Raw genomic sequence first — 19,723 nt, 5'->3', positions numbered from 1 at the left:
GTCCCATGACCTACTGCACCCTACTCAATCGGGCTTTCGCACCAATCTTAGTACCGAAACAGCCCTCCTAGAAGTCTCGGAGGCGATTAAGGAGGTGCTGGATTCGGGAGGCAGGGCGATGCTGGTGATGTTAGATCTGTCGGCGGCCTTCGACACCGTCCCCCATGAGGGTCTTCTTGTAAGACTCTCAGAGATTGGTCTCAGGGGGACGGTGCTCCAGTGGTTTCGTTCTTTCCTGGCAGGCCGTCGGCAAACGGTCTGGGCTTCTGCTTGCTCCGCCGAGATGTCGCCATTGGGAGTCGGAGTTCCTCAGGGCTCAGTATTGAGCCCAACTCTATTTAACATCTTCATGACCCCTCTGGCGGCTTTGGCGGAGTCTTTCGGGGCCCAGATCGTTTCCTACGCTGATGACACCCAGATCCTCTTCACCTGTGAGAAGGGTGCGGATTTCGATGGAGGTAGGATTCAGGGTTGCCTTGAGGCTGTATTTCAGTGGTTCCAACATAACAGCCTCAAGTGTAACTCTGACAAATCCGAGGTCCTCTTTTTTGGGTGCAGTTCGGATCCGGACTGGAAAGTGTGGTGGCCTGAGAATATGTTTCCACCAGCAAGTTCATCCCAGGTGGCAAAAAACCTTGGGATTAAGATCGACAACGGCCTCTCACTGCGCTCACAGATAGTCGGCCTCACGGGCACCTGTTTTGGTCTGCTCCGGATGCTGCGTAAGTTTCTCCCTTTGTTATCGGAGGAACACAGGAAGATCACAGTGCAGGGGATAATTGGCTCGAGAATTGACTATTCCAACGTTTTGTATCTCGGCCTGCCAGAGTATCTGCTTCAACGGTTACAGGTGGTCCAGAATTCAGCAGCACGGGCCATTTTTGGACTATCTCGCCGTGCTAGAGCCTCGTGCCTCTTGAAGGCATTGCACTGGCTTCCTGTCCGGAAGCGGATAATGTTTAAGACCTTGACTCTGGCACATAAAGCCCTGCACGCCTCCGAAGCGAAATACCTCCAAAAAAGACTGACCTTTTACCACCCAGCCAGGTCGCTGAGGTCAGAAGCCTTGTTTCTTGCCGTTGTGCCCCGTGTCAAGAGGGCACGCATTGGAGGCCGCTCCTTTAGACTGCTGGCGCCCCAGTTGTATAATAAGCTACCAGTGACCCTGCGCAGCACTTCAAACCTGTTGGCTTTTAGGAAAGGGCTCAAAACCTGGCTTTTTACTTCCTAGTTTCCCATGATCTGTTGGTTTCTTTTCTGTCTTTTGCTGTGTTTTTTTTCTTGTTATGTTATATGATTGGTGTGCAAATTAAAGCGTCGGGACACTCTCTGAGTAGCCGTACGCTATACAAAATACAGTTTAACATAACATAACACTGCAGGGGTGTGAGTGTTGTATGCGATAAAATGCAATATGTTATTATTTTAGTAGCTGCAGACGTCCTGGTAACCTGACTTTTGAGCTTGCTAATTATCGCTGCCTTTTTATCATACGTACCGCCCTGAAACATAAAAAAGCTCTACTAGTATACTGGGTATACAGATTCGAATGGACAGCCAAGGCAATATATAATGTTGTAGGTGGAAGGTAGTGGAAAATAACAATTAATTACAAAAATGTCAGGTTTGTATTAAAATTATGCACTGATATGCTCCCCACACCACCATATCTTCACCAAGGCCATGGACTGTTTTTATTGAATAAAGCAAACCGCAGATATTAAATGATTTACTGAGTACTGTAGGCCTTGTTCACATTCTGATATTACTAAAAAGTGAAAAATTACTAAATATATAATATCCGCCCCCATGGGACCTGAAAACCAACCTAGTTGACCACCATGAGAGGCGGCCGGACTCCCATTAAGAAGTCATTTCTCAGCTGATTTACTGAAAATAAATATATATTTGGGTACATGAGTTTGCTTTCAGGGATATCATTATGCATTCTTTTGTGATGACTGGGGCAGAGTTGTGATTTCCCGTCAGATCGCAAATTAATATTTGTATAAGATTTACCTTATGCCTAGGTGACTGTGGAAAACGTACTCCACTACCACAAATGTCTCCACCCACAACGATCCTGTGCCCTAGGGTGCCTGAGGAAGGAAGAAGTGTCATGTCTCACGGATCCGAGATGCACTGGTGCCCCGGCAGGGGTGCATACATGGGCGCTAGAACATCCCAGGGAGAAATATCGTCCCCTCCCACGAGGTTAGGATTGGAGCTGTGCTTCTGTAAAGCTGCAGAAACTTAAAACATGCCTATTTCAAAGTGGAATACTCTGCTAAAACAGATTCCATTGCTTTAAGGTTGAAAGGGCATGATTAAGAGTAAAATAAAGTCCCATAATAATGCCGCAAAATGTTAATTTGTGTGCTGCAAAATAAAAAATGTTGTGCTGCTAAATTTGCAAATCTATGCCCAATATCCTGAGGGTGGGGGGGAGGGGTCTGTTTAAGAATAATATAAAATAGTGGTTTGATTATTTTTCTAGCTGGACCCTTTCCCAAGATGCAGTATTAGTGTTTTAACCTGTGCTCTGGTTTCCTACATAGGACAGCTATGACTGCCACAGAGAAAAACTGCTTTAGGGTGCTACTGTCTGTAAGGACTAACATTTTATTTCTTCATGTCCTGCTTTTAAAGATAGTGCACTGTGTACCCTGCCTTGTGGGTTGCAAGTCTATATAGGTGTGACCATTTAATATTTCAAAGTAAGGTTTTGACCTGTCAAGTGGGTTCATTCTGCCAGGTTAAACTGCTGTTTTGTGTACTTTTTCTGTGAAGCTGCAATGGTAGGCCTGAAGCAATGTTTGTGCTTCCACTGTAATGGATGACACAATAGGTGCTCCAGTCCCCAAGTGGTATTTAATTTCCGGGCCCTGGATACACTTTGTACCATATAGCAGGGACTTATAGGGAAGTTAAATATACCAATTCTACCATGCTAAAAAGTAGAGCAGAGGAACTTCAGCACTGGTTAGCAGTGATACCTTGTTTATAGTTCTAAAGTCAGCAAAAATATAGGGTCCTGCAAAAGTAAAAACAGATCTGGTATGACAATGTAGAAAAGGTGGATTTCCTACACTAGTTATGTCTGTTGTTTTTTAAAACTGTATTTATAGTTACCATTACTTTAGTGAGACTGGTCAGTGAGTTCTACAGTTAAGTAACCATTCTGTTCAAAATGAATACGTAGTAATTCAAGGCCCTGTGGCCCAGTACAGAAGGTCTTTCTTGAATTACATGCTTATTTGCCTGCATGAATATAAAAGTCTGACTCATTGGAATACGTTTTAAAATATGTTGTAGTTTATCCTAAATAATCAGTGATGTCCCACTCATATTATGAAATCCAAGTCTGATTTAGATTGTACTTTCTGATGGATACTAGTACCCGCAGATTCCTTACTTTGTGACAAATCAACAGACATCAGACTTGGTCTGGAAACTTTCAGAGCAATTCTTCTGTGTGCTGCTAGGTGGCGTCATGCAACTCCACGCCACTGTTGTTCCATTTAAAAAGTGATGAGTGGAAGCACATATAAGCGACACCCATGTGCTCTAACATTGGTTTCTTTCTTTCCATGCCTTCTGGCATGGAACCGGAGCTTCTCCTTGGTATTTGGATGAAAGTTTGCTTAGAAAATCTGGTAAGTGCGCAAGGAATATGTTCCCCCCCCCCCTCCTCCGCCCCAAAACCACAGGATTTAAACCAAGCAGAGACTGTTCTTAGTTGATATGTGTGACGGACCCTTATGAAGTCCATTTGTAGTGCCTGTGGTCGGGCCAAGACTACAAGGCCTGTGGCCACTACGTCCAGTTGAACCTGAAAACCATTCTGGAACTCTTTGGAAAAGAGCCAAACTCTACGTGGCCGAACAAAAGAAGGCTCCGTACCACAACCCGTCGAAGTCAAAAGAACTGTCCTGTTCATGCTCTAGAGGTCATTCCCCTTTTGCAGGTCGTCATCACTGTCAAAGTCTTCAGGTTAATCAAATAGAAATCTAAGTGGAAAACAGCCTCTTTTTGCCACTCTGAAACATCAGAGAGCTCAAGAGCAACAGCGTGCCTCTCGGCCCTACTCCTGATCTTCATTGGAGCTAATTCAGATTCTGGTCCTGACTCACCCTGATTTTTCAGGTCCGTTTGCAACTTAACAGCAAATAAAAGCCTAAGGAAGGCTATACTGCGTGTTTTACTGCACCATACCAGCTCCGTCTACTGTTCCTTCAGGACCCAATAATCCGCAGGGGCCTCCAGTCTGACTTCCTACGCGGTTCTGCCCTCAACACCATCTGTGCCCCTTCGACTCATTTTGGATTCAGTACTGACTCCGGTGCTGGCCCCGATTTCGGAGCAATTCCCTACTCCGATCTCATTTCTATTGATGCTGGTGCTGACGCTGTCGAGGACTGATGAGAATGTACATCTTATTGTGCTATCTTATTCTCAAATGAATCTGCAATGACATAGGCAGGTGCACTACCTCTTGGAAACCCCTCAGCTTCTGATACTTTCTCCTTACCACAAGGGTCCAAACTGAGGTGGTACAATGGGCAAAAGAACAATGGGTTGGAATGCTACCTCAAGCGATTGCCAGTTGTTCGACTTAAAACGAGCTTTTCGAAAATTACATTTTGTGTGCTGAATGTACCACCGTAGATGGCAAGGGTTTGCCCAGACATGGTTCCTGAACCAAGGTACACCCAACTGAGAAGCCCCCAATCAGGGCTAAACCAGTCTTGCATTGCTGGTGTTCTAGTTCATGGATGACCTTGTCTGGCAGCTTGAGCTGGACCTTTCCTATTGGAGCAGGGTGAAGACTGATATGCATATGGCTGGATTTTTATTGCATGCATTCCTCCCATCTCCTTTTGTGTGTTTGGAAACTTCAAACATGGCTTCCGGAATGGGCGTTAACTTGGAATATTATTAGAACAATAAAAAGTGCTTATGCCCTATTGAATGCTTCTAGACCTCATCCATAACAATAGTGCATAATCATGGTGTGTATTTTTGTATATAAGTCTTTCATTGCTTTATAGAAAAGACAGTTTAAATCAAGTTCATTCTTAATTCACATATCCTACACATTAATCCTTGAGGGCCAAAAGGGAGATACTAAACAGCTCATGTAATTTGCAGACTACACAGGAAGGTGTGTAATTTAATTTTCAAATTATGAAGTTTGTAATTCTTTCGATTTAATTTCCAAGTCCCCATTTTCAACTTTAACATACCTTTATGTCTTTGAATTTGTGCATAACGGGCACAACTAATTGGAGAAGAACCAAGGGAGCCTTTGACAACTACTTGTAGATTATGGAAATACCCTGCATCTATGCCAATAATTGTTACATTTTTATCAAACTGTATTTCAAAAAGGCTCAAATTATTCAGCCTGCAACAGTAGATCGGTTGCCAATCATTCCCCAGGCAGTCAGAGGTAAGGGACCCACATAAATAATAATCCACATGTTCAGAATCACTTCTTGGATTTTGCTGCTTTTGTTGATTCAATGTGCTTTAGGATTTCTAAAGAAATTGTATTGTTCAACATCAGACACCTAATTTGATCTCTTCCCTGTTTTGGACTGCTTGGTATTTATTTGTATGGAATAGCAACTGACAAAGGGTCTCATTCTATGGATGTTACCTTGTGTGAGCATTTGGTGTCTCCTCAAGCATTATTAACTTCATTTTCTGTGGCAATTTGGCAAATGGGAATCAATGCCTTGATTAACAACTGATATTTGGTAGTTCAATTAAAGCAAAGTGTTTGCATTCTCATATGTCTGTAAATAGACAGTTAAAAAAGAGCGCTGCAGCATGACTAACCTATATCTATACTATTTGGCAACCCGCTTGCTCACGCTGCATGACTGGTTCAATGCTGGTTGGTCGGACCCATCTTTCAGGCTGGAACTGGGTGAGCTGGGTTTACCCAAAATCCAAGCGATGATGTACGATGTAACTGTCCCCCGGACAATGCCAACGATGACACAGGTGGGTCTCCTAGCCTGGCGTGCCTCCCTGCGCCACACCCAATAGACGAGAAAACTGACCCACTACACACCACTTTGGCAGGGGACCTGGCTTCGGGAGGTTAGTGACCTGAAGGGATTCTGACCATGGGACCATATTGGTATCTCGCTGCTTGGGGACGAGTGACCATATGTGTACTTTCCAAGACCTGCAAACAAGTTATTCCCTGCACTCCTCGCAGTTTTATAGATATCTGCAGCTGCGTCACGCACTCTCCATGCACGTACCTAAGGGCTCATCCCTCCCAGAGTATAGTCCCCATGAGGTGCAGATTATGACAGGTAACCTGGGAAAGGGGGTGTCTCTTGTATCTACTGCTCCCTCACTAATAACACTCTAAATACAGTGGACTGGCTACGAAACCTATGGGAGCAATGGGTGAGACCGCTTGAGGAAGAAGACTGGAGAGACGCTCTAATGGCACCCAAGATAGTCACCACTTCCGCCAGGCTCCGTCTGATCCAACTATACTATTTACATGCCACCTACCTAACACCCAAAAGCCTCTTTAGTGCAGGTATGAAGCCAAACACATCTTTTGTGAGATGTGCTCAAGACTAGCCAGACTTCTTTCACATGGTATGCGCCTGCCCTGTCATTGCATGCTTCTGGGATTCTATAGAAAAAGAACTCACCGAGGTTCTGGGCTGGGAGGGCCTGCATAACCCCTTAAATATACTCCTGGGAATTACAGACTGGGTAGATGGCTCACGAGCCAACAAGAAATGTCTTACTACTGCCATAATGGTGGCCAAGCGAGACATTGCAGCCAACTGGATAAATGCGAAATCTCCTGGCATAGCGAAATGGCGCAGAGGTGTAGACTGGTGCTCTGCACAAGAGAAACCGTTGTTCAAAGCTAGAGGGTGTCCAGCAAAATATAGTAAGGTTTGGGGCAAATGGCTGGGGCAGATAGAGTAAACCTAATTCCTTCTGAAACTTTAAGCGCTGTGTGGAATCTGGGGGACCATGTACTGTAAATTCATCTCCCTGTATATGTAATATGGTAATGTCAAACAAATGATTTGAGACATTGTACTTGACTATTGCTGGTATTTTATGTTTAAAAACCAACACAATTGTTTATAAAAAAAAAAGAGAGTTGCATGATTCTCTTAAATAGCTTTCAAGTATTTTCCTCAAGATAAATCTAAGAACCATCACTCCAGGTAGACAATTTCTCCGTGTGTATGTTGATAAATGGTAGTCTTAGTTCTAAGGAAAGAGTTTCTAAATCACTTAGTGTGCTAACAGCATGTTGGGTTTGCTTGATAAGTCTACTTCCTAGGTCTTAATTCTGAAAAAGAAGACATCAATAAAAAGGAATTACTTTGATACGGGAATTCACCTACTATTTCCATTTCATTTCTTTGAATAATAGATTGTTTCCATCGTATGAGTGGCTGTAGATACACGTGCTTTGCATACTACTGCCATCTAGGGTTTGGTTTGTAGTTGTGCAAACTGCTTTTCTTCTAAGAAGTCTTTCGAGTCACAAGATCGAGTGACTCCTCCTTTCGGTGATACAGCGCATGGGCATCAAATTCTTTGTTATATAGGTTTTCTCTGTCGTCTGGTTTGGACGTGTGAGCCTCTGGTCTGTATTTTGACTCAGATCGGTACTATTCTTTGATTCTATTACTATCTTCAACAGTATTGTTTCAATCGTGCTTCTCCCCATTGCGCTGCTCTCAAATTTAGTCTATTCAGGATCCAACCGATCGCCCTTCCAGGCGCCACCTGTCTCAGTATGCACTCCTTTTCATCTAAGATACCCTTTAGATGGAACGCACACCCTTCAAATTTTGCCTGCGTTCCCATGTGAAGTATCCGCACACCGATTAACACCACGTGTGCAACTTGTGTCTTTCGTCGGACCATCATGAAGCAGACTGCGACCTGTGTAAGTCCTTTCAGTCCAAGAAAACCCTTAAATAAACAACAGCATGTCAATTAGAAATGTCCAGCCCTGCCAAGTACCACACATGAGGCGTTAAGCGAATGCATTTTTACGTGGTGGTCCGCATCACTGTATTAAAAGGCATTAATCGCACATTTTGACCACCTGCGTGCTGAGGCTGAAGCAGGTAATGTTTCCGCGACCGTCAGAACTGCATTTAGAACAACGCAGCATCTCAGTGGTTAATGAGGGCTGGGGCAGCCTTACTGGGGAGCACAGCGAAATTCTGCAGCAGGGCGGCTCTAGAATGACGGGAGCAGATCCCGAGAGTCGGCACCTGGAGCCGCAGCCTGCTGCCATGTAAAGCAATCTGAAACCTTGGCAGCTATGCACTCGCTGCGTGATCATGTTGTAACACTTTACTGTGAGAGCATCATGTTGCACATGGGTGATTTCTCTAGTTTCTTAATTGAACTTCTGTAATTGTAGCCAGACTCTGATTGCGGCAATTATCTGCAAGGGCTGTCTTCCAAATTTGAGTCATGTGAGGTAGGCTTAATTTCAAACATGGCTCTTTTAAGGCTACCGTTCTTAATCCTGGCCCCACTCAGACTCCGTTTCCCAAATCTGAATTGTTGGCCAATTTCAACATGGAAAAGAATGGCTCAGCAGGCTGCTGACCTTGTGACACACCATGTACTACTATCATGGAGGCCCCCGGCCTCCTCGGTGCCGGTGTTGGCTACTTGTTCTTGGGCTTCCTGCATTGCTCGGCCGCCTGGCAGAATGTTCTTGCAGGAGCAGAGAGACGGTTCGAAGCTGGCTCCAGGCATTCCGGAAATGTGAAAGTGATGAGACATCTCAGCGCAGGCTAACCTGACATAGGGGAAGTTTTTCAATTCCTTTTTGTTCTGTTTTACATTCTTTTTTTTTTCTTTTCCGAGCCTGGGATTTATCGTATGAACCTTAAACTGTAATTTCTTTTTCATACGCGTGATTTTGGTATTTTTACATCAGCATAGAGGTTCGAATCCATTGGCTGGCATGTGAATTGTGGAGCTCATTGTTTATCATCATGAAATAGAATCTCAAATCTTAACCGTGGAGACGTCCGCAAACATAGGTATGTGAAAATGTCTTCTTGACACAAAAATGCTGGGGAGAGAATGAAAGTAAGGTAAATTACTAGAAACAATGCTTACAAAAGCTAATTTCAGCAACAGAACATATGTTGTTCATACCAGAAAATACATCTGAAAAGTGCCATATGCCTTGTTCAAGTTTACTACATTTGACGCATGTTGACAGTGATTAAGAGTGTAGTGGTTGGAGCTGAAAGTTGCAAAATGTTGACTTTAGAACACTAATATGTATTTTCTAGAGCACGGTATGGTTTATCTCGCTTTGTTTGATATCAGTGGAAACAGCAACAACATACTGGTTTATGAAATGTTCTGGTTTTTGAACGATCATTGGTTTAAATATTCCAATGAAATCCAAACAAATAAAAAGAAATTACCCATTGGAAGGTGCAACAGAAAATAAGTCTTTCCTTGCAGGAGAGTTATGTAGCTCACCTTTCATAGAAAAGATGGTTCGAGGCATGTGGGCTGCTGAATTCATATCTGTGCATAGATCGCCGCCTAGTGTTGGGTCCGGATGATTGCACCTTGTTGTCCTGGAAGAGTCTTCGAAGTATCACGAGATAGGTGGCTCCTCCCCTGGACTACAGTGCCCATGGGCATCGACTCCATCCCCAGATTGTTTTTTTCCGCCATTGGGTTCGGATGTGTTCGGTTCCCTCCTGTCGGAATCGATAGTTATTAACTTCACTTTGCTTAAGACCAAAAGGTCTTTAGGACTTGCGTCGGTATTGTCTTTCGTTCGGGTTCGTAACTTCTCGGCTCCGAACCGACATTATTCTTCCGCGTGCTTTCGGCACGGAGGGGCCTACTCGACGCTCCAGACTCTTCATCCATCATGGACCGAAGTCCATTCAAACGATGCCCGGTGTGTGCCTCGAAGTACCCACATATCGATGTACACCCGGTGTGTAACAAGTGCTTGTCACCGGACCACGACGAGGCCAAGTGTATGGCCTGTTCCAGGTTCCGGTCCAAGAAAACGCTCAAGCTCCGTCGAGCTGCGCGCCTGGAGGCCCAGCAATCTGCCCCACCGCCTACGGACATTTTCGATGCTGGGGATGTCGAGGACGACGATATCTAGGAGATCACAGAATCTAACCCCGCGTCGGAGGTCGAGGACGAATACGACGCAGAGGCCGAAGATTTCGATGAAGTCGTTGAGGAGGTAGGTGACGACGACAGGGCCCTTGCCACGGTAGAGGATAGCTCGGACGAGGAGCTTCCTCAGACTGCCTCCGGGGCCGACAGAACTCATGAGGCCCAGGTTGAGGGATCGCCTTCGGGCCTTACCCGAGACCTTGATGTACGTTCCACGGCTCCGCCTTCCGGCCCGGCCATGGACATTGATACATATTAACTCCCGGTGCCTCCAAAACCGAAAGTGAAACCTACGGTCTCGACGCCAGAAAAATCGAAACCGAAAGTGCGGGTCGCACTGGTCGGGTCGAAGACTTCGGAGGCCTCGGCGCCGAAGAAATCTAAGATGGCCGTCGAGCCGAAGAGCCATGTCAAGATGGCCGACCCGAAGGCTACTGCTTCAAAGCCTAAGGTTAAGGGGTCCGACGCAGCCGCATCGGCGCCGAAGACGGTCGACGCCGGCAAGGGTCGACTCGAAGGCAAGAAGACGGTCGACGACCCCAAAGGTCCACTCTCGACCCGAAGAAGCGGCAGGACGACCCGAAGTCCCTCTCTGCCTCGCCAAGTGCATCGACTCCAAAGGGTGCATCCTCGGTCTCCGCTCCAAAGCCGGCCGCTAAAGACTCTGTCGAACCGGCGCGTCCATCCGCCTCGTTCACTAAAAGGTTACGGAGTCCCTGCAACGAATCAGGGAAGGGGCCGCAACAGTCGAGCCGAAGGACCCTGTGCCGCCCAAGCCTCTGGAGAAACCGGCGAAGGAGCCTACGCCGATACTTTTCACCTTGCCGCCTAAGATGGCGCCGAAGGCTTTCGCGGCTAAACCAAGGGCCGCCGTGCCCGAGAAGGTGTCTTCGACGCCGAAGCAGTCGTTGGTGGTCCCCGGCCCACGGCAACCACCACTTGCAGAGGAGGAGCGTTAGGAGCATTTTATCGATGCCAACACGGGCAGACTTTCCCTCCTGAAAAGGAAAATCACCCCTGAACCACTATTGGAGTCATACAAAATTCCACTCAAAACGAAGATGGACTCTGCTGGTACTCCTGCCTTGATGGAGCCCATTTCGCCACAGGCTCACGAACTCTCGCCCACTCATTCCAATGTCGAGGCAGGTGAAGGCGACGACGAGGATGAGTACAGCTATCCCATCTACACAGACCCAGAGGATGTTACTGAACCATGGTCTGCTGGTGGCGATCCTGGGGACCCGCATTCTGGACAGGAGCCTCAGCTTTTCTCAGCCAAAACTTCCCCCACTGAGGACTCTGCGGCCTTCAATGCCCTCATTGAGAGGGCAGCAGCCAATCACAACGTCCAGCTCCATGCTGACCCAGTGGACGTCGACTTCCTCTTTGACACCTTTTCGGTCTCTGAAAAAACTGTAAAAACTCTGCCAATGCTGAAGGGTGTTTTGAAGCACGCAGCTGAGGTGTTCAAAGAGCCCACCCGGGCGAGGGTCATCAACCCAAGAATCGACAAGAAGTACAGGGCGGCGCCCACTGATCCAACTTATATCAAGGGACAGTTGCCTCTGGATTCCCTGGTTGTCTCCAATGCCCGCAAAAGAGCCAACTCACAGACTATGGGTGATGCTCCTCCCCCAGACAAGGAATCAAAAGTCTTTGAGGCTTCAGGGAAAAGGGTGGCAGCGCAGGCAGCCAAAATGTGGCGTATATCCATCACGCAGGCACTACTGGCACGTTATGACAGGGCACACTATGATACTCTAGAGACCCTTTTACAGCATTTGCCGGATCAATATAAGGAAGCAGCAGAAATGTTGATACAGGAGGGGAAGCTTATCTCCAATGCTTCCATAAAGTGCGCGCTAGACGTGGCTGACACCGCCGCACGCGCTATTAACACTAGCGTTATGCTTCGTAGACATGCATGGCTAAGGATATCTGGGTTCAAGCCGGACATTCAAACTACCATCTTGAACCAAACGGTCAACCCAGATCACCTGTTTGGCCCTGAGGTTGATACCACCCTTGAAAAGATGAAGGACACCGACACCGCAAAATCAATGGGTGCCTTGCAATCCCAGCAGTTTCAGAGTGGGTCCTTTCGTCGCTCCAATACTAGGGGCACCTCAAGGGGTCAACTCTCGCAGTCAGCGCAATTCTACAAAAGCAACACACAAACTTCTTATTCCAACAAGGGTCGAGGTGGTTACCGCGGCAACAACACCAAGGGTAGAGGACGTGGCAACAGCAGCTCCAGGTCCTCCACCGCCAACAAACAGTGACGCCTTGTCGCTGCCCCCCGACCACGCAACACCGGTCGGGGGGAGACTCCAGCAGTTCCTGCCTGTGTGGAAGTCCATCACCACGGACAGGTGGGTCAGGACACTTGTCCAATTCGGTTATTGTCTGGAGCTCACATCCACTCCACCCAACATACCCCCAAAGCACCGTCCTATGTCCGGCGAGCACTTACACTTATTGCAGCAGGAGGTCGCAGTCATGCTGCAAAAAGGGGCAATAGAGCTCCTGCCCTTGCAAGAAAGGGGTACAGGAGTTTACTCCCTGTACTTTCTTATTCCAAAGAAGGACGGATCCCTCAGACCCATCCTGGATCTCAGGCCCCTCAACTTTTACATCCTATCAGAGCATTTCCACATGCTCACACTGCAGCAGGTTCTCCCACTGCTTCAACAGGGGGACTTCCTGGCAACTCTGGACCTGAAGAATGCCTACTTCCACATTCCACTACATCCTTCACACAGAAAATACTTCAGGTTCACCATACAAGACCAGCACTACCAGTTCAAGGTTTTGCCTTTTGGGGTCACCACGGCACCCAGGGTTTTCACAAAGTGCCTGGCGACGGTGGCGGCACATCTCAGATGTCAAAACATTCACGTCTACCCCTATCTGGACGACTGGCTCATTCAGGCGAAGTCGGCCCAGCAGTGTGCCGACCACGTGTCCCACACCATTCACCTTCTGCACGATCTGGGTTTCTCACTGAATTATCCAAAGTCCCATCTCCAGCCCGCCCACGTACGGCAGTATCTGGGTGCGACTATAAATACTCTGACGGCCACAGCACAGCCGAATTCAGTGAGAGTCAACAACATTCAGTCGCTGATCCAAAGATTTAGACCTCAACACTCGCTTCCAGCGAGAGTGTTCATGCAGTTGATAGGCATGATGGCCTCCTGCATCTCCATTGTCTCGCACGCGAGACTACATATGCGTCCGCTTCAGGAGTGCTTAGCACGTCAGTGGACTCAGGCTCACAACCAGTTGAAAGACCTAGTGTTGGTGAGCGGTCGGGCGTACAACTCTCTGCATTGGTGGAATCCACTAAACCTTTGCAAGGGCCGACCGTTTCAGGAGCCTGTGCCACAGATTATCCTGACAACGGACGCTTCTCTCCAGGGATGGGGAGCGCATGTACTCCAATACACTGTGCAGGGACTATGGACTCAGCAACAGGGGAAGATGCACATCAATGTTCTGGAACTGATGGCAATCTTCATGGCACTAAAGGCCTTCAAAGTACATCTATGCAACAAGGTTGTGTTGATCCGGACGGACAACATGACGGCAATGTACTACATTCAGAAGCAGGGAGGCACACACTCTCCGCAGCTGTCTCATCTGGCTCAGAGCATGTGGAAGTGGGCCATTCACAGGAACATCTTCCTCATGGCGGAGCATCTCCCAGGCAAAGACAATCAGATGGCGGACCTGCTCAGCAGGCACAGCCACCAAATGCACGAGTGGGAGATACATCCATCAGTACTCCAGCCGTACTTCCAAAGGTGGGGTCATCCAGAGATCGACCTGTTCGCCACTCAGGAGAACGCAAAATGCCAAAGCTTCGCCGCCAGATTCCCACACCCACTGTCGCAGGGCAATGCGACATGGATGAACTGGTCACGCAAATTTGCGTACGCTTTTCCCCCAGCACCACTGATACCGCTGGTGGCACGCAAACTCAGGCAACACTCGATGACTCTCATCCTGGTTGCTCCAACGTGGGCTCGTCAGCCATGGTACACCACGTTTCTGGAATTGTCCGTGGTACCACATCAGAGGCTACGTCTCACCCGAGCCTTCTGACGCAGAGCCATGGCGACATTCAGCACCCAGATCCGCAACAGCTCAACCTGGCGATCTGGCTCCTGAAGTCCTAGAGTTTGGCTACCTAAACTTACCTCCCAATTGCATGGACATCATTCGGGAGGCAAGGAAGCCTACTACTAGAGCCTGCTACGCGGCAAAATGGAAAAAGTTTGCCATTTATTGTGCAAACCACAACATTAACCCGCTTGATGCTTCCATTCAAGACATCATCTGCTACCTGTTCCATCTGTACAAGTGTAATCTGGCCTATACTTCCATTCGCATTCATCTGTCTGCGATGGCCGCATATCTCCAAACTAGACAACACCTTTCGCTCTTCAAGGTGCCGGCCATCAAAGCTTTTTTGGAAGGCCTCAAACGAGTCATTCCGCCACGGACTCCACCAGCTCCTGAGTGGAACCTCAATGTGGTTCTTACCAGACTGATGGGTCCTCCCTTTGAACCACTGCATTCCTGCGAGATTCAGTTCTTGACGTGGAAAGTGGCTTTCCTCGTAGCAATTACATCGCTACGGAGGGTCAGTGAATTGCAAGCCCTCACAATCCAAGAGCCATTTATCCAAATTCATTCCAACAGGGTGGTGCTCCGCACTAACCCTAAGTTCCTGCCCAAGGTTGTGTCTCAGTTCCACATCAACCAAACAATCGAATTGCCTGTTTTCTTTCAAAATCCTGAGTCACTGGCGGAGCGGATGCTCCACACCCTTGACGTTAAACGGGCCCTAATGTATTACATTGATAGGACCAAGGATTTTAGAAAGACTAAACAACTCTTTGTCGCCTTTGCGCCACACCACAAAGGTAACCCTATTTCCAAGGCTGGTATTGCTAGGTGGATCGTTAAATGTATCCAGATCTGCTATGCAAAAGCAAAACGCACTCTTACCATTCCGCCAAGAGCCCACTCCACCAGGAAGTTGGGGGCCTCTATGGCCTTCCTTGGAAACATTCCCTTAGAGGACATATGTAAAGCAGCAACATGGTCTACCACACACACATTTACTAAACATTACTGTGTTGATGTGCACTCCAAACAGCAGGCAGCTGTAGGGCAGGCTGTTCTCAAGACACTTTTCCAAACTGCTGCAGCTGGCACGGGCGGCCGCCGTTAATGGAGGGACTGCTATATATTCTATGCACAGATATGAATTCAGCAGCCCACATGCCTCGAACTGAATATGCTACTTACTAGTATGCATCTGTTCTTGGCATGTAGGGCTGCTGACATTCATATCGCCCGCCCTCCTCCCCGGCGCCTGTAGCAGCTGCAGTATTCACATATATACTCATAGCATGGTCATCATTCACTGAGTTTCACTCCATCTTGGCCACAATGGCTAAAAACAATCTGGGGATGGAGTTGATGCCCATGCGCACTGTAGTCCAGGGGAGGAGCCACCTATCTCGTGATACTTCAAAGACTCTTCCAGGACAACAAGGTGCAATCATCCGGACCCATCACTAGGCGGCGATCTATGCACAGATATGAATGTCAGCAGCCCTACATGCCAAGAACAGATGCATACTAGTAAGTAGCATATTTATTACTCCAAGGGTAAAGTATTTTCCCCATAGAGAAACTCCTTTCCCTATCCCAACCAATTATGATGAATCCTCTGCCTATTACCTCAACACCCATCCTCCCTGTTCCAAGGCCAAAAAGTATACAGACATGAAGACTGTCTGATACAGACACCTTTCTTGATATCTTTCCAGCTGTCCTTATTTTATTATTGTTGAGTATCAATGGTCAAGCTAAGTGTGTATAATCTCTCTCACTCTCTGCTAAGTTTGGTTGGTAATGGTTTATAATAGCGATTTTAGTGCTGTCCTGTTCAGCTGTCTGCCAGTGCCCTGTGTGTTGCTGACGTTCACACAGTCTAGTCCCTCTGTGGTGTCCACAGTACTTTTCTGGAGCCCTTAGCTATGCGACATTGTTGAAGTCACACTTATTAAGTCATTTTGGGCTACGCCGCTTACGGTTGGGTGACTCTAGTCAGCGGTGACAGAGATAGTGTCACTTGTAGTGATTGAAATTTCACTCATAATTATGAAATTATCACAAATGAGCAATCTGAAACCTTGGCAGCTATAAGTGTCTCTCGGATGCGGAGATGACACTCCAAGCATTTTCGGTGAGGGGCATGCCAAGGAGGAGCCAGTGTTGGCGAGCTCGAGGCTTTAACATTAGAGGAACCATTCTTTCAAATACATAAAAGACAAGCTGGATCTTTCTTCGTGCTAATCCTAAATTTCTACCTAAGGTAGTCTCTCAGTTTCACCTCAATCAATCCATTGAGCTTCCAGTTTTTTTCCCTAACCTTGGTTCCGTGGTCGAAAGAGCTCTTCATACCCTAGATGTTAATGAAACACTTTTTTATCTACATCGATAGAACTACAACTTTCAGGAAAACAAAGCAACTCTTTGTAGCCTTTTCTCCACCTCATACAGGAAACCGTATATCCAAATCCGGTAAAGCCAGATGGATAGTCAAATTTTTTCAAACTTGCTTCATTAAAGCTAAAAGACCTTTACCTGGTTACTCCCAGAGCACATTCCACTTGTAAAAAGGGAGCTACAATGGCCTTGATAGGAAATATTCCCATAGCTGACATCTGTAAGGCAGCTTCATGGTTGGTTTACCCCACACACATTGACTAAGCACTACTGTGTGGATATCTTAGCACGCCAACAAGCCAATGTAGGTCAGGCAGTGCTACGTACCCTTTTTCAAACTACAGGAACTCCCACAGGCTAATCACCGCTCCTACGGAGGGACTGCTTTACAGTCTATGCATAGCATGTGTATCTACAGCCACACATGCCGTTGAACTGATTAGGTTACTTACCTGTAAGCATCTGTTCGTAGCATGTAGTGCTGTCGATTCACATGCACCCTCCCTCCTCCCCTGATACCTATGGCCGTTGTAATTACATTACATATTTATGTGATTGATAAATTGACATTTGGCTTGGACATCCTTGTTCTTACACACTCCATACACTTATTTCTCACCCGTCTGCAGGAAAACAATCTAACAAATGAGTGGATGCCCGTTGCAGTATCACCGAGAGGAGGAGTCACTCGGTCTTGGGACTCTAAAGACTTCTTTAAAGGAAAATAACTTGCACAGCTCTGGCCTAACACTAGTTGGTAGGAGTATGTAGAGCATGTGAATCTACAGCACTACATGCCACAAACAGATGCTTACAGGGTAAGTAACATAATCCTTCCTAGACACAAGCAAAATTTGAAACCATTACTATGCAGAAGCATTCTTGTAGTGCCATATGTCATGATATGATTACGAATGGAGGGAGGGAAGCCTGAAAGTATCTGTTACAAGAAGGGTTATGCATGGAGCATGCTCTAAAGCAAAAGTGGGGCAAGACCTAAATTGACAACATAATTGCTAAGGCTCTTTGACCGTTGGCTCTGTGCCTATGTTGGCTCTTGCATCTAGAGCAGGCATAGGAATGGGCAAAGTGAATTTGTCTGGCTATGTATATCATCACATCTTTTGTGTCTATACATCTTGTATGTGAAAATCCTTATTATATTTTGTTCCTCGTGGTGTTAACATGGTTTCTTTTCAGCTATATTCTTTGTAACTCCTTTTTCAGAACAAGGAATGAATTGGCTGAAACACTTGAACTCTTGAAAGCACAGATAGACCCATCGTTGCTGAAAAAGCCAGAACAGCAGGATGGTTCCTCCAATGACAGTCCAGTTCCAAATGAGGAAGACCTCAAACCTCAGGAAGAAAATGTACATTCAAAAGGTGTGTCTTTCTCTCTCATGCTAATTTAGACAAGAGTTCAGCTTATCAATTGAAAAAGCAACAGGAAATAAAAATGAGTTGTGTGAAGTTGCAACAGCGCTAGGAGATGTCATTGCTCTGGAACTGTTTTGAAGACTTATGAATCCGTACCACAATCTAGAGTACTACTGCAATTCTGTCACTGGATGGAAAATAACAAGAAACAGCTGGAGAAATGGTGACAATCAAGTAGGAAGCCAAAGCCCTTTATCTTGAGTTACTCTCCTCAAAAAAAGATTTTTTTGTGCACAATGGGAGAACTATCTAGCTCTTCATTTTGTACTGTTATAATCATGTGCCGTCTTCTGATTTTTGGTGATCTTAATGCAGGGTTGTTAACGGTTCTAGAGATGAGTGTTCTGCAGGCATCAGCTTCCTCTTTGTAACCTTCATTGTTCAGAATTGTGGTGGTTGTTTCCATATCTTTTTTTTTTTCTTCTTGCTGCTGACACCTCGTGCTCCGTAGGGATCCACTCCTGACCAGCCACATGCAATGGGAGAATATTGATTGCGTCCCAATACGATTCATGTAAAAAACAAACTAGGGAAGTGCCCCTCTGGGTACCATTTTAATTTACTGTGGTGGACATGAGCACAGCAGTACCAAAACATCGTTGCTGTAAATCAGCGGGACATTTCACAGAGCGAATAAATGTATGACCTCTGTGTGACAGAAAACTTTTTAAACAGGAAAGATACCAAATTAAGCCACAGATTGGTCACCCTCTTAAATTTGTAGGCCATCTCTCATGATGAAAATTTGTCTGGCTTTCCACAGACTTGCTCTTAAGGGAAGTTAGCTGCTGCTACATCTGAAACTTCAAAATATATAAGGCTGTTAGATGTATTAGTCATTGATTATTGTAGTTTATGCTTCTCCTGCTTACTCTAAAAATAAGCAAAATATTTTGAATATTTAGCTCCTGAATAGAAATGACCTCTTCTAGGAATTCCCATCCTTTTATCCACCTACTTCATATTTCTAACAATTGAGCTACATGCCACTCTCAAATCGTAATCCATTGCATTAATATAAAACAAATTAACAAAATAGTTGAGTTCAATAGTATATGGGTGGACCTGACATACTATTAATTAATGACAGTGCTCACACAGTAAGCAGCCGTTACGACCAGACTGCCCCACTTACCCCTAGAAAATGCCTCACACACTGCTCTCTAATCCTTGCAATGAGAGCTTCTGTTGTAGAAAAGCCCTGCATCAAGTTTGAACAATTCATGGTTTGTACCATGAAAGCACTGAATATGAAGGAGCCAGCTTCATGCCACCCAAGATGTTTTTTTCCGCTATTTATTCCTAGGGAGTCCTCACTAATAGTTATGTATTTCAGTGTTAGAGCTTGGTCTGAGAATTTCCTGCATTGCTTTCTATAGCCCGATTTAGTATGTTTATTTGTTTGCGTATCTCACTAGAACACTTCACTTAATCTATTGAGGTTCATACTGCATCAAATAAAATGGCTGTATCATGTATTTAGTTTATTGAAGGATATATTCTAGATTACGTGAAATCCATAGGGCATCCTTATTTGTGTATATACAACAAAATCCATC

At 46.1% G+C, this 19,723-nt stretch overlaps 1 protein-coding gene across 1 annotated transcript in view; it reads left to right on the top strand.

Moving 5' to 3' along the window:
• Positions 1-19,723, top strand: part of RSF1 (remodeling and spacing factor 1) — a 540,450-nt gene that overhangs the window by 74,786 nt on the left and 445,941 nt on the right. The window contains exon 5 of the mRNA XM_086933896.1: positions 17,953-18,110. Within this exon, the coding sequence (XP_086790022.1) occupies positions 17,953-18,110 (158 nt within the window). The remainder of the gene's footprint in view (positions 1-17,952; positions 18,111-19,723) is intronic.

The sequence above is a fragment of the Lissotriton vulgaris genome, chromosome 8, assembly GCF_964263255.1.
Source record: "Lissotriton vulgaris chromosome 8, aLisVul1.2, whole genome shotgun sequence".
Classification (NCBI taxonomy): Eukaryota; Metazoa; Chordata; class Amphibia; order Caudata; family Salamandridae; genus Lissotriton; species Lissotriton vulgaris.
This window is presented reverse-complemented; position numbering and strand designations above follow the sequence as displayed.